Source organism: Dendropsophus ebraccatus, chromosome 1 (assembly GCF_027789765.1).
Source record: "Dendropsophus ebraccatus isolate aDenEbr1 chromosome 1, aDenEbr1.pat, whole genome shotgun sequence".
In the NCBI taxonomy this organism is placed as follows: domain Eukaryota; kingdom Metazoa; phylum Chordata; class Amphibia; order Anura; family Hylidae; genus Dendropsophus; species Dendropsophus ebraccatus.
This window is the reverse complement of record NC_091454.1, coordinates 180,454,167-180,468,348: the sequence shown is the minus strand read 5'-3', so window position 1 is coordinate 180,468,348 and position 14,182 is coordinate 180,454,167. Positions and strand designations below refer to the sequence as shown.

The window sequence follows — 14,182 nt, the reverse complement described above, 5'->3', positions numbered from 1 at the left end:
CACTACGTAAAACTACGGCCGTAGTTCTCGCCACAGAACTACGGCCGTAGTTTTGAGGGGTGGAACATAGCCTTATTTTCAATGGGATCCCGGCCGGAGCGTACACACATCGTATGCGCTCCAGCCGGAATCCCATGCAGCGTCGGAAAAAACTGACATGAAAGACCTGTCAGTTCACACAGTGAGGCAAGCGGCTCCGGCCACTCGATTTACTGTGGGCTATGGGAAGCTCTGATGGGGACGCACCAGGCCGGAAAGATCACCCGGCTGGTACTTAAGTACCGGGCTGAGACCGGCCGTTCCGTGACCCGGCCGGGGTCACGTAACGGCCGGGTGTTTACGTTGTGTGAACATAGCCTAAAGATATATTGAGAAACTATTCAGCTCACAATTTTAGAACTATTTATGTAAATTTCAACATGAGAAATTTAATTTATTATGCATAGTAAGGCTATGTTCACACTACGTGAACAACCGGCCGTTCCGTCACGGAACGGCCAGTCTCAGCCCAGATCATCCCCGCCTGTACTTAAGTACCGGCTGGGTGATCTTTCCAGCCGCGGAGCTCTGATGCAGGCGCATTAGCGCGCTCCCATCAGAGCTTCCCATAGCCCGGCCGCAGAAAACTGACATGTAAGTTTTTTCTGGCGCCTCATGGGCTCCCGGACGGAGCGCATACGGTGTGTGTACGCTCCGGCTGGGATCCAATTAAAAAAAAGCGTAGTCCTCGCTGTAAAACTACAGTTGTTTTGAGGTTCCCTATTATGACTGCAATGCAATGTAACTACGGCCGTTGAATGCACACTACGTATCAGATAACAACCATTGTATATATTGTATCCCCGTGAAAAATGAACATGTCAATTATTTCCGGATGGTAATGCTGCAACAACGGCCGTGGATTTCAATGCGGCCGCGAACGTAAAACTTATATCTGCCGAATTAAGCTTGATTTTGATGTAAAAAAATTTCTGAGTGGTTTCTCGGGCTGGACGCAGTATTTAAAGTAAATGACCTGTTTCATCCCGCTTATAAACATGCTAGGAAGCACAACTAAACAACGGCTAGCCCGTGCGCTCGTAATTCTACTGCCGTAGTTTTGGTAGCAAAGATCTGGCCGGTGAAAACAACGGCCGTTATTTTACGTAGTGTGAACATAGCCTAAGTGAGGAATTCATTTCCTTATTACTTTTATTTTCCACTTTAGAGGCAATGGGGGAGATTTATCAAAGGGTGTAAAATTTAGACTGGTGCAAACTGCCCAAGGCAACGAATCACAGCTCAGCTTTAGGCAGTGCTGAAAGGAAAGCTGAGCTGTGATTGGTTGCTGTGGGCAGTTTGCACCAGTCTAAATTTTACACCCTTTGATAAATCTCCCCCAATATGTTGGTCTTATTGTATTGCATTGAACCTCTCTGTCATTTGAATTTTATACAGGTCCAAAGTGAGCTCATGTCTGCTAGTGACAGACCCTCGCAGTCACCATGCCGTCAGGCTTCCCCACAAGCTGCCTGGGATGCATTATAGTGCCAGTGAGCAGTGCCAGATCCTGTTTGGCAGCAACGCCACCTTCTGCAAAAACATGGAGGTGAGAGAGTAAAGGAAGGGACCATGGAACTTCTGGTCAGTAAATGTGTTGTAGCAATATACTTTACACATTAGATGAGATTTCTCTTCCCATCGTTTTATTTTCTTGCTTCCATTTATGCTGTGTTTTGCTACTATCACAAATTTAACTATTTGCAGTATATGAGTATAGGTTATTATGTTCACTATATTCAGTCCATTTTAGTCTATGGACCCACCAAAGGTACACTGTATTGTAGATCGGAATACTTCTTTGACAGTATCCCAACATATATAAACAAAGTAGTACACTTAATAGATGTGAACATACTCTAAGAAGCTGCTGAGTTACTTGTTAATGGAGAGTTTTTTTGAAACTGTTGTGCAATATATAAAGAACCATTATAGCAGGTGACAAGAGTGACTGTATGAGGTACAGAGGTAACAACTGGATCCAGGGCTTTATATTGAGACTGCACAATCTCTCACAGAAAAAGACCCCAGCGGTATGCCCACTTTGAATGCCACTTTGTGGAGCAAGGTTTGCATGCGAGCTAGGCCTTGTGCTGCTAAAGTCTTGTCACAGGAGGGCTTTCCGCCATTTTCCCTAATTCCTGAAAGGCTGGAGTAGGTCTTCTGTAAATTGTAAGATAGGTAGTGTAGAAATCAATTTCCTGATGTCCGTCATTTTGAGTACCAAATGAGGCCCATCATTTCACATTTTGCACCTGTCATTACAAGAACGGCATTACATTACGGTACATTATTCTAGTTTAGGCCCTTTTAGGTGTGTGTTGTTTTTTTTTTTTTTTTTTAAAGGTAAATTGAATTTACTAGTAAAGACAGTGAAAGGATGGCAAAAAACAAAATGTGCGTGAACAACTAAAAATAACTTCTGTTTGCAAAATAACGTCCACGAATAATTGTCATGAACATTAGTTTGACGCCGGCATCCGTCATTTAATACACTAACAGTTCGCCGCTGTTAAATTAGGCCCTGCCCCCTTTTCCCCTGCCGGATTTACCAAGAGGCGCACGCCTCTTAGTAAACCCGGCTAGCCCTGGATAATGATTTACGTTTGTAAGTAGACGTAACTCATGATAAATCAGCCTGCATTGGCAAGACCCTGTCTGCCCATTTGGCGAGTGGGGGATACATCTGGTGTATACCAGGGGTGCAATATTAATAAATTGCCCCCTATGGGCATTGGCTGGCTGTCATTACATTTACTTTAATTAGAATTGGGTAATAACAGACATTTAAAAAAAAAAAGCGGACACTTTTCTGCTTTCTTTTAAACAGTGTGAACATAGCCATACAATGCAAATGAGCTTAAAACTGCAAATCGCAAATATAATCATACATATAAACAGCAAAGTTAAATTTTGGAATGTCTTGTCCGACAACCACACTGGGAACGCTAGGAACAAACGTAATGGGACACTGCATCACTTATCAGCAGATTCATGTCAGAGTACTGAAAAATGTCCAATCAGCACCAGTTCCCACCATGATGTCGCCAGGGTTAGATGTGTCATTGAATTCATGTGTTGAATTTTTTGGGGGGATCAAAAACAAATAAGAACACAAACTGTTCTTTTCCATTCTGTGTAATATCACAACCCACCCCCATCATAATATGATATCTCCACTTTTGTGCTCCTGGCACTGGCAGGAACAGCTGGAGTCTTTCGTCTCTTGTTCGGGAATTAAAGAACTTTTACATTACTTATAATGAATAATTATATAACTTGCATTAAACATTTTTGTATCGGTGCTCCTAATACTGGAGTAGTCCACATGCATAGTGTATGCGCTAGTTACTTAAATCCTTAGTGGTGAAGCGATGTGCTTTGCATTTACCCTCCCACGTCACAAGCTGGTGTGCCATGGAATTCTGCTATTCCATAATTAAAGAGACTCTGCAGTCTGCTAAAGAAATACTCTGGTAAGTAGGATGTGTTCTGCCTGGTTATGCCTGTATCTTATGTTTATGCTTTGTTGTATCTACACAGTTGAGTCACATTATTATGACCACCAGTAACCTCCATATGCAGGAAGGACAGCAGCTAAACAGGTTGGGAGTGACTCACTAAGGTCCTGCTATCTGGAGCCATGCTAACTAGAGAACATCCCATAGGGGGCATTAAGGAATAAGGGTGCCAAGGTAGTACTTGAAAGTCTTGGTCATGCTCCTCCAACCAACGTCAGACATTTCTGGAAGATCCAATTCCCCCCAGGGAAGACAACCATCATGCATAGGTATATGTAATCTGCTGGGATGCATTCATACCCAAATTCAAAGTAGAAAAATCTCGGCACTCACGTCTTGCTGCAATGAACATAGGACGCTGCACGCGTTCCGATCTGCAGTCTTTCTCAACAGCATATAAATAAATACAGAATTGCAGCAAGACGTGAGTGCCGAGATTTTTCTACTTTGGATATTACTTTACCTACGAGCACCACGGTACAAGGATTAAGGGTGGAGTGCCGGTATACAGACTTCATTCATACCCAAATTGGTTGAGCGTGTCTTCCACATGGATGAGTGTTCCAGAGAATTCCATGAAAACCATAATGCTGCCACCGCCAGCTTGTGTTCTTCCAGCAATGGTTGCAGGGTGTTTGTTCCCTGATGTTTTATTACCTGACACGTCAAAGTCCTTCTCTTCAAATGAAACAGCATACAGAGAAAAAAGTGAAGCCTTTTCTGCCGATGCAACTTCAAAGATAGAATTGCAGTGACCATCCATCTGCATCGGAGCCCTATATACAGTAACGTTCACCAAACTGTTGTTTTACACATATGCATTGTAGCCTTGGGTTCATTTTGATATTGAGCTGCTCTACTGTATCATGTTGGTCTGACCTTGCGCACCTTCGTAGCTGACATGGTGCTCCACAGTTTCCATGTTGTTTTTTTTGGAATAGTGCCACTTGTCCACTCGCCATACACTTTTACCACAGCAGCACGCGAACATTTAACAAACCGTAAAATAAAACCTGCCAACCTTGGCCCGAAAGACAATAACTGTTCTTTTTTGCAACTCTAAAAAAAAATTGCTCCTTTACCTATGGCATAAGACAGCCTATCCGACACCTTCTATACCCCACGTCAAGACATGTTACTTCCTTCATGAGCGTCCTCGAAAGTAGGAAGTATATAGTTTAAATTCTCATCCATGTGCTGATGATGCTGATGTGATAGTTATCTTGTCATTACCGGGTGCTCCGCTATGACATTACCAACATGGCAGCCTATCTGAGATGTCATAGAGAAATGTCACCCTTTTTAAAGACAAGCCGGCAGAAATGCTCTGTTTAGTGCAGTATTTTTCTAATCCTGGAAAACCTCTTTTAAAGGAGTTATACAGAATTAGAAAAACATAGCTGATTTCTTTCTGGAACAGTGCTCCTCTTGTGCTCAGTCTGTGTATGGTATTGCAGCTCGATTCCATTGATGTGACTGGAGATGAATTGTAATACCACACACAACCTGAGGACAGGAGTGGCGCTATTTTAAGAAAAAAGCAGCTATGTTTTTCCAATCCTAGAATAACCTTTTTAAGTGATTGGCCCACTAATAGCATTTACCACCTATCCACACTGCCCAAATGATGATGAAATATAGATAAGTCTAGGTGGAGTAAGCTAAGGGCATGGTCTTACGTAGCGGCAGGCTGCATGCAGCCAACAACCATGCCAAGTTAGTAAGAGTTTTTCAACAGGATTATTATATACAGTAATGTCTTATTCATTCCCATACATTTTACAACTAATATAACTTCATACTTTTATTAAATTTCCAAAGAATTATATATTTTACACAAGGTTATCTGCAACAATTTACTTTTTGTTTCCTCAAATGAATGTGCTAAGAGCTACTTCAGGTTTACTTGCCACCCTGTATAATCTAAAGGCAGCAATGAGAGACGTCATATATTGAAGTAGTAGTATATGTTGTGTCACCAAGCTGAGTTCTGCTAAGCCTTCACTTCTGCAATCTCTCTCATGTTAATGTTACTGTGTGTCCAATGTGATTTCAGCATCTGATGTGTGCCGGTCTGTGGTGTCTGGTGGAAGGAGATGCTTCATGCAAAACCAAACTGGACCCACCGCTGGATGGGACTGAATGTGGAGCAGATAAGGTGAGCATGTGCTGTAAAGAGGATGACAGCTTGTAAACTTAAAGGGGTTATCCAGCGCTACAAAAACATGGCCACTTTGTCTCCAGTTCAGGTGCAGTTTACAATTAAGCTCCATTTACTTCAATGGAACTGAGTTTTAAAACCCCACCCAAACTGGAGCCAACAGTAGGGGGAAAGTGGCCATGTTTTTGTAGCGCTGGATAACCCCTTTAAATGGGTTATCCATCGCTACAAAAACATGGCTGCTTTCTTTCTGAGACAGCACTACTCTTGTCTCCAGTTTGGGTGCAGATTTTGTAACTCAGTTCCATTGAAGTGAATGGAGCTTAACTGCAAACCACACTTGAACTGGGGACAAGAGTGGTGCTGTCTCTGGAAGAAATTGGCCATGTTTTTGTAGCGCTGGATAACCCCTTTAAATGTGAAAAATGTTTGAAAGGCTATGTACCTACCTCGGGAACATATCTGGCAAATGTGAAATGATCATGACCATTATTAGCAGCCGTCTATGTTACAGGTGTGTCATTGTGGCATATAGACCATCATTCACATATTACTGCAAATCAGTAAGAAGTGCGTAACTCTGACTTACATTTATAGAGCCATCCCATACTATTCTACAATGCATTCTATTATGTATATAAGTATGTATAGTCCAATAATTGTTGGGTGCTTGTATTACAGTGGTGCAGAGCCGGAGAATGTGTGAGCAAGACCCCAATCCCTCAGCATGTAGATGGAGACTGGAGTGCATGGAGCTCCTGGAGCATGTGTAGCCGCACGTGTGGAACCGGGGCAAGATTCAGGCAGAGAAAATGTGACAACCCTCCGTGAGTGTCTAGTCTGTTCTGGAGCTCCTGTTTCTTATCCTTTCCTTTAATTTTCCTGAAGTTGTGCTATTAACTTTTTCATTTTAATATTTCTTGAGGATATCACAATGACCTTGTGTCAACTTCTTTTATCTTTCTTTATACTAAAGTATAGTTATAATTTCAAAAGGCCTGGTTTTGTTAGATTAACCCTTTACAGCTTTAATGACCCCCTGAGAGTCCCCTCCCCAGTGCACACCTTCTCTTTTTTTTCAGGGGGGAGGGATTCCAGAGCTGAGCTGTTTGCCAGTAGTACACACAATTACTTATTTCCTTAGTTGACTAGCCAGTCACAGAACAACACTAATTCCCACCTACTTTCTGTGCTTTGTCCTGATCTAGCTGTTATTAGAGACAGAAATCCCCTGGCAACAGACAGTGGACAGCAGATTCTGAAGAAGGTGGCTAATATTTTAGAGCTGTTTTATAGGGTTAGGAGTCTTTTTTGGTAAAAAAAAAAAAAAAAGTTATTTCAAAAAATTAAATAAGGCTTTCACATGGAGGGAAGGTGTTTGAAACGATAATCAAAAATTAAGTCCCTTGTCCCTTATACAAATGCCCCCGTGGTACTGGAAGAGGACCCTTCAGCTTTTCTGACATATGTCTTTTAGTATTCTGCATAAAAAAGGCCTGGAGAATATCTTTTCAGAAGGTGTATGAATAAATGAACAGCTGGGTGTTAATATGGTATGTCCTTACTTTCTTTGACACTCTCCGTACCGTGGATCATGTCACACTATGTAGAAACACACTAGGAGAATGGTAAGACCCAGGTATTATTTTATATATTTCCAGGAGGAATAACAGAGGAGAAATGGTAATATGCAGAGTCCTAGGCAGAGCTGTTTTAGAGTTATTAAGGCTGGGTTCACACTGTGTTTTTGCTATCCGTTTAACGTATACCTTTTATGGAAAAAACAGATGCAAAAACAGATGTAATTGTGTGTCATTGTTTTCCATTGACTTCCATTATAAAAACAAACAAACAAAAAAAACGGATGAAAACGAATGTGTTTTTTAATGGACACAAAAGTAGTGTTGACTACGTTTTTCTGTCTGTTAAAAGTAACCAATTGAAGACGAATATGTTGAAGGGATTGTAAAAACGCAGTGTGAACCCAGTCTCAGGAGAACTTGCAGGTCTAGAAAAAATGTATAGTAATAGCAGGGGTACACCAAACAGTATTATGTTATGCAGTGAAAAAAAAACAACATTTATTTAATTTGGGGATTTTAAAAAGTTTAGACTGGTCTAATGAACATATTAAAAGAGAAGGAGCATTTGAACATTTATATAAAACATATACAGACTCAAATTAACTCTCAGAGAATCAGAATTAGGAAAAAGGATCTCCAGCATACCATCTATTAGTGGTACAGTGGACACTCCACACAATATGAAATAACAGTTCTCCCTGCCAGGTACAAGTGTTCTAGAATGTTTGGGTACATCCAGTATTAGAACACTGAGAACAGTCAGATTTGGTGCCATCTCCAAATAGATCATTGTGACAGTTATTTACAGAATTTTTTTTAATCGTTCATAATAGAATCATACACCATGAGACCAATCTATTAATGGACTGTTTGGCAGTGGCATGAACTATGCCCTTTCTTCCCATAAAACAAAGTGAAAGACACAAGGTTCCTCTCCTATTGTAATGTGCATATATCTGTGCTGCCAGTTTCTAGTTGCCTACCACACAAGCATTACATACATACCTTTACGATGCTTTGTGATCCAGCATTTTCGTAAGACGACATTTATTTCGGGGGTGCTGTTGATGAGGTGGCAGTGCAAGAAAGGCTGCCGGTTAGTACCATGGAGGCAGGCCCTGCCCCAAGGGCTCAATGGCAGTGGCATGCTCTGCCTCCATGTTAGCTACGCCACTGTTGGTGGCTGAAAAAGTTGGATGCAGCCTGAAGGATTTGGATACAGCCATAGGCCATAGGCTGTAGCCATGCTTTCCAGCACTCCCTAATGTTGCATCTAGCTTCTTCAGCCACTGGTAATCAATTGCTCACATTTGGACCAACCGAATGAGGTTCGTTCATCTCTACGTGCAATTCATGGGTTATAGACAACTGGCAGCACGGATATATGCATGTCCACACTATCAGTTTACCTTGAATTTTTTCCCCCCATTCTTTCACTCCCACCATGTTTTAAGCTAAAGTTAAAGCGGCACTATCAGCAGGTTCAGGCCGGGGGTGAAGTACTGGAGGCGGGCCGGATGGCCCCCAGTGGGAGGAAACCCCCACCATTCTTGGACCCGTCTTCATTGTCATCAGAAAAGACCACCCAGTCCATCTAGTCCACCCTTACATTATTTCCTTTCTTGCTACTGATTTAGATCCTTCAATGATATGTCCTGATATGGTTTATGCCTGACACCTTCCACCATTTTTGTAGCCCGTATTTGGATCTGTTCTATTTTATCAATGTTCTTTTTTAGATGAGGTCTCCAGAACTGGACACAGGATTCCAGATGTGGCCTCACCAGAGCTCTATACAGCAGGATCACAATCTACCTCTTCCTACTGGTTATACCTCTAGCTATACAGTGCAGAATATGATTAGCTTTCCCTACCACCTGGTGGCACTGGTGACTCATTTTAAAGCTGTCCCTATATCTTCAATAACTGACAGTGAAATGATCCTTTGGCCATCATTTATCCCTCCTGTCAGGGCCCTCATCCTCCCCATACACAGCCGTCACAGCCAAGCATGCCTGTGTAATCTATGAGAAGAGGAGGGTTGGGCCACAGCCAGTGAGCTCTGACTGCGGCATACATCTCCCAGAACAAAGGGGTTGGGTGGTGATTTTTCATTTTCTCTAACATCTCTATCAGCTCTTTCTGGGGAACTGTATCATGGACTTTGCTGAGGTCCAGAAAGGTGATATCCACGGCACCACCTTCATTCAGCACTTTTGTGACATAATCTAAGAAATCAATGAGATTAGTCTGACATGCTGGTTTGCATCCATTAAGATGTTGGTTTTAGGTGGTCCATTATCTTCTTTCTTCTTATGAACTACATTATGCTGCATGCCACTGAGATTTAAAGCAACTCTGTACCCACAATCTAACCCCCCCAAACCACTTGTGCCTTCGGATAGCTGCTTTTAATCCAAGATCTGTTCTGCGGTCCGTTCGGCAGGTGATGCAGTTATTCTCCTAAAAAACAACTTTTAAACTTGCAGCCCCCTGCCCAACGGGAGTATCTGTGTCCTAACTTTGCACCACCCCTCCGTCCCTCCTCCCCACCCTCTTCATCATTAGGAATGCCACTGGAACATTTTCTCCTGTCTGAACATTGCACAGGTGCCCTAACGATCCAGCCCATGTTTAGTATTCACACAGCTGATGAATAGTAGAAAATCTGCCTGGAGTATTCCTAATGATCAGGAGGGTGGGGAGGAGGGACAGAGAGGTTGTGCCAGCCTAATGCATTCACAATCTAAGCCCCCGCTGTGGGGCACAGGGCTGCCAGTTTAAAAGTTGTTTTTTTAGGACAATAACTGCATCACCTGCCGAACGGACCCCAGGACAGATCTTGGATTATAAGCCGCTATCTGACAGTACAAGTGGTTTGGGGGGGTCAGATTGTGGATACAGAGTTGCTTTAATTGTCGTTCACTGGGTGCTGAGGAGGTAACACCATAAATGGCTTCTTGATCCTAGGAATAGCAGAGCTTTCTTATGTTTAGTGAAAATAAAATATTGCTGCTGGCAGCATCACCGAACAGTCCTATGAGCCAGGCCTGAAACAGAAGAATGAGGTGGTGCAGGTGACCCTTCCAAGTACATAGAGGCCATATCTTGTAACTGAGCTGTGCCTGCAGCACAAATCACATACATGTTGAACAGTGTGTTGCTCCCAGCCAAGCCACTCACGGTCATGGCCAGCTCTGGAGCTTTTAGCTGGAAACATAGCCTGTACTTCTTATCATGTAACTGTGCCTGAAGGGAATTGTTGTATTGTAGACACTGACGTCTCATGTATCGGCTTCAGCAGCCAATAGTGTGATGTCACTTAGGATCTCACAGCTGCACACAGAGTCACAAGCAGTTTTGGGACCTTACCACTGTGCCAGAAGTCCCCAACATTTTGTCAGTCGCAATACTTTCAAAAATGGCGGATGGTGTTGAGCCACAAAAAAGAAAAGCCTATTGAAATTATGACCAAGTGTTATAACACTTAGCTAAGAATTTGCTGTAAGTGATATAGTTTTAACTGGTACCAAGTTCTAGTAGTATTATGACCTCCCTGGTGCCACTAGTGCACAATGGTATCTGTCACTGCCAACAGCTGGAGAGCCACGTGCAATAAGCCAGCCGCTAGATGTTGGCTGTTAGTGAATAGGAAACTTCTCATTCGTGATTACACAGTGCATTTTATGGTGTGTTTCATTTAGCATGGTCTAGGTGTGGAATGTTCCTTAGTGGTGATGTAATAATACGAACAGTATTACCACTGATGATGGCAGTCCTTAGTGGTGATGTAATAATATGATGAACAATATCAGCACTGGTGGTGGCAGTCCTTGGTGGGGATATAATAATGTGATGGCAGCCCACTGGTAATATAACCACTGGTGATGGCAGTCCTTGGTGAGGTTATAATAATGTGATGGCAGTCCACTGGTAATATAACCACTGGTGATGCCAGTCCTTGGTGAGGTTATAATAATGTGATGGCAGTCCACTGGTAATATAACAACTAGTGATGGCAGTCCTTGGTGGGGATATAATAATGTGATGGCAGCCCACTGGTAATATAACCACTGGTGATGGCAGTCCTTGGTGGGGATGTAATAATGTGATGGCAGCCCACTGGTAATATAACCACTGGTGATGGCAGTCCTTGGTGGGGTTATAATATTGTGATGGCAGCCCACTGGTAATATAACCACCGGTGATGGCAGTCCTTGGTGGGGATATAAGAATATGATGGCAGTCCCACTTGGCATGTCGCAATACTTGCAATAGAGTTAGATTCTGAAGCAAAATGGGCCACACTGGTGTTTCCCTATTTATGTTCCAATACTCACAAACAAGTGGGACTTAAGGGGCTCTCTATCAGGGTGGTGTGGTGCTCTCCCCATCTGGATGCGCCTCTTGGCAACAGGCTAGAGATATCTGGCTATTCCCATGTTTTGAGATGCGCAACCAAGGCTCCACTGACTCCTTTTTTGCATACTTAAATTTTTAGGGGGCATCAGTGGAGACACTTGATTGAGTACATTGAATTTTTCACTGATATCCCTGAGCTCAGTGATTTGCTGTGATTTGTTAGGTTAACTTATTGGAAGTAATTCTGGCTGAAAAAAATCTGGTGATGTCATCATCACCACATGCTACCAGCCACATGCTACAGGCTGAATGGTGACTGTGCAGGAGATCTTGTACAGCCATATGCTGACTGCACCACTTGTGGTAAGGCAGTGACTGGAAACCACTATGGTGCTGGCTAGTAAACAGTTTTTTTGTTTTTTTGCATGGGATATCCTCAAAATGTGATCTGTTGCTGGGCATTGAGGACTGGAGTTGGGGAACAGTGTTTTAGATCACTAAAATGAATAAATAGTGTTTCAAACTACTCTGCCTCCATGACTTTGGTTGAGATATCTGGGTCACTTACAGGTCAGCCTATTGTATGTACATCCAGAATGTAACCTTGCGTTACCAGCAGCCCCAGTTCTAGCCATTGGTAAGAAAAGATTTTATACTTGATATACTTGATATGATGCTTTTGGCAGTATGTAATGCAAGTGCATCCCAGTATCTTCCACATATGCCTATACCATAACACATATGTACTATGAATCTGTTTGCATCATGGCAGGTTAGATCATGATAGAGATACAATAGTTAGAGCATTATGTGTCACTAAATAGTTTTCACTTCTCCAAAAGTCTTGCCTGTGGTATTGTATACGTTCTGCAGATTCAGCATTCGCCAGGTATCTCCAGGGCAGGGGGAGAAAGGGTTTCATTAAATGAACCGTCCTCCCACAATATACAATGTAGCAGGTGGTCCTAGATGTATAACTAGGGCATGGAATCCTGTCCTGTTTTTTTCCCTGTTGCTTTGCAAGGCAGATTACTTAGTAAAAGCAAAGAAAACAGTACAAAGGGTCAAAAAGGTTGACAGGCAGTGTTGGCAAGTAGTATCAACTTTGTCATTTCCAACACTCTACATACATTTTGTACGTATTAATTAACTTGTCTCAAGTGACCCGTAACTCCCCCGTAGCATTGCATAGTTTCTTGGAGACGTTTTATACTTTCTGCATAAAGCAACAAGACTACATGGCTGGGATGTTGCAAAAATTAATGTAGAGTGATTGTAGAGTAATTAAATAAATAACAGCTTACAAGCAAAAGATTACAATTTACTAGAAGGCAGGTCAATTCATGTGGCTACCTGTAGAACTGCTTATACCGATAGACTTTACCGGCTGGTGGAGGCATAAAGGCTGCTGTGCTGCACAATGATATGATTTTACCAGAGACATAAGGCTAGACCGTTGCAGTGTTCTATACAAACTGGGAAACACCACCTTATGTTTTTGCAGATCTTCTATAATTGAGGCTAAGTAAAGATAAACAACAGTTACTGCTGTAAGTATAGTCAAAAAACAAACATTTAGGCAGGGACATAAACATACATAAAGTACATGATGGAGGATAAGAAGACAAACTAGGGGATCAAAATGAACGGACTACCTTCAAGAAGCTTCCTAAATTGTCTTCATTAAAAATTTCCTACCAGAGAGAGATAAGAAAAATCTGTCAGTCTTTCTCCTCCCCCTTCCATTAAGTATTAGGAGCTTCAAGGAGAGGGAGAGAGTAGGACAGAGCTGCTCAGAGAGTAGAGAATTTGGAGAGCATACATGAAGAGCAGTACATGGCTGTACATAGGGAGGAAAGCACATTTAAGGTAGGTTGAGAATGAACTCGGCTGTGGAGAGTAAAAGTAGAATGTAGAGACTGAGACTAGGAGCAGGCTGCAAACTGATTAAGTTAAAAACTAATTCATTTTTCCATTTCTAATGTATCCGTACCTGTCATGAAAAATAACTTTTGACATGTCATCAGACATGTCAAAAGCTATTGATCACATTGGGTCTCACTGCTGAAACCCACTGTGATCAGGAGATATAGCCTAGGAGGGAGAGCAACATCGACGTGATCCAATACCTGGCCAACCACTAAGCCTCATAGACTTACATTGTCGGAATTGGCTATTGTGGAGGTACGGCCGGGAAGTGAATGACACGGCCGCCATGCTCTTTCCCTGGCTTTATCTCCTGATCACAGCAGATCTCACCTGCTGTGATCAATAACTTTTGACATGTCTGATCATGTGAAAAGTTATTTTTCGGGACAGGCACTCCCTAAAATAATTAATGTAAAGTCTGAGTTTACTAGAAGATTCCAATCTTTGGGGTTCATGCCCATCCAGTTCACACTTACATTTCATTCCAAATGCACTGTCTACCTATTTAGTATTACATATAAAAAGTCCTTACTTCAATATCTGAACAGTTCCTTTTGCAAACAACATCTTTTCTTACCCTCTTCTGA

General features: G+C 42.3%; 1 protein-coding gene across 1 annotated transcript in view; it reads left to right on the top strand.

Annotated features, from left to right (window-relative positions):
• The window catches only part of ADAMTS17 (ADAM metallopeptidase with thrombospondin type 1 motif 17), a 191,678-nt gene that overhangs the window by 106,259 nt on the left and 71,237 nt on the right, over nucleotides 1-14,182 (top strand). Inside the window, exons 10-12 of the mRNA XM_069985227.1 lie at nucleotides 1,438-1,588; nucleotides 5,617-5,718; nucleotides 6,403-6,548. Of these exons, the coding sequence (XP_069841328.1) occupies nucleotides 1,438-1,588; nucleotides 5,617-5,718; nucleotides 6,403-6,548 (399 nt within the window). The remainder of the gene's footprint in view (nucleotides 1-1,437; nucleotides 1,589-5,616; nucleotides 5,719-6,402; nucleotides 6,549-14,182) is intronic.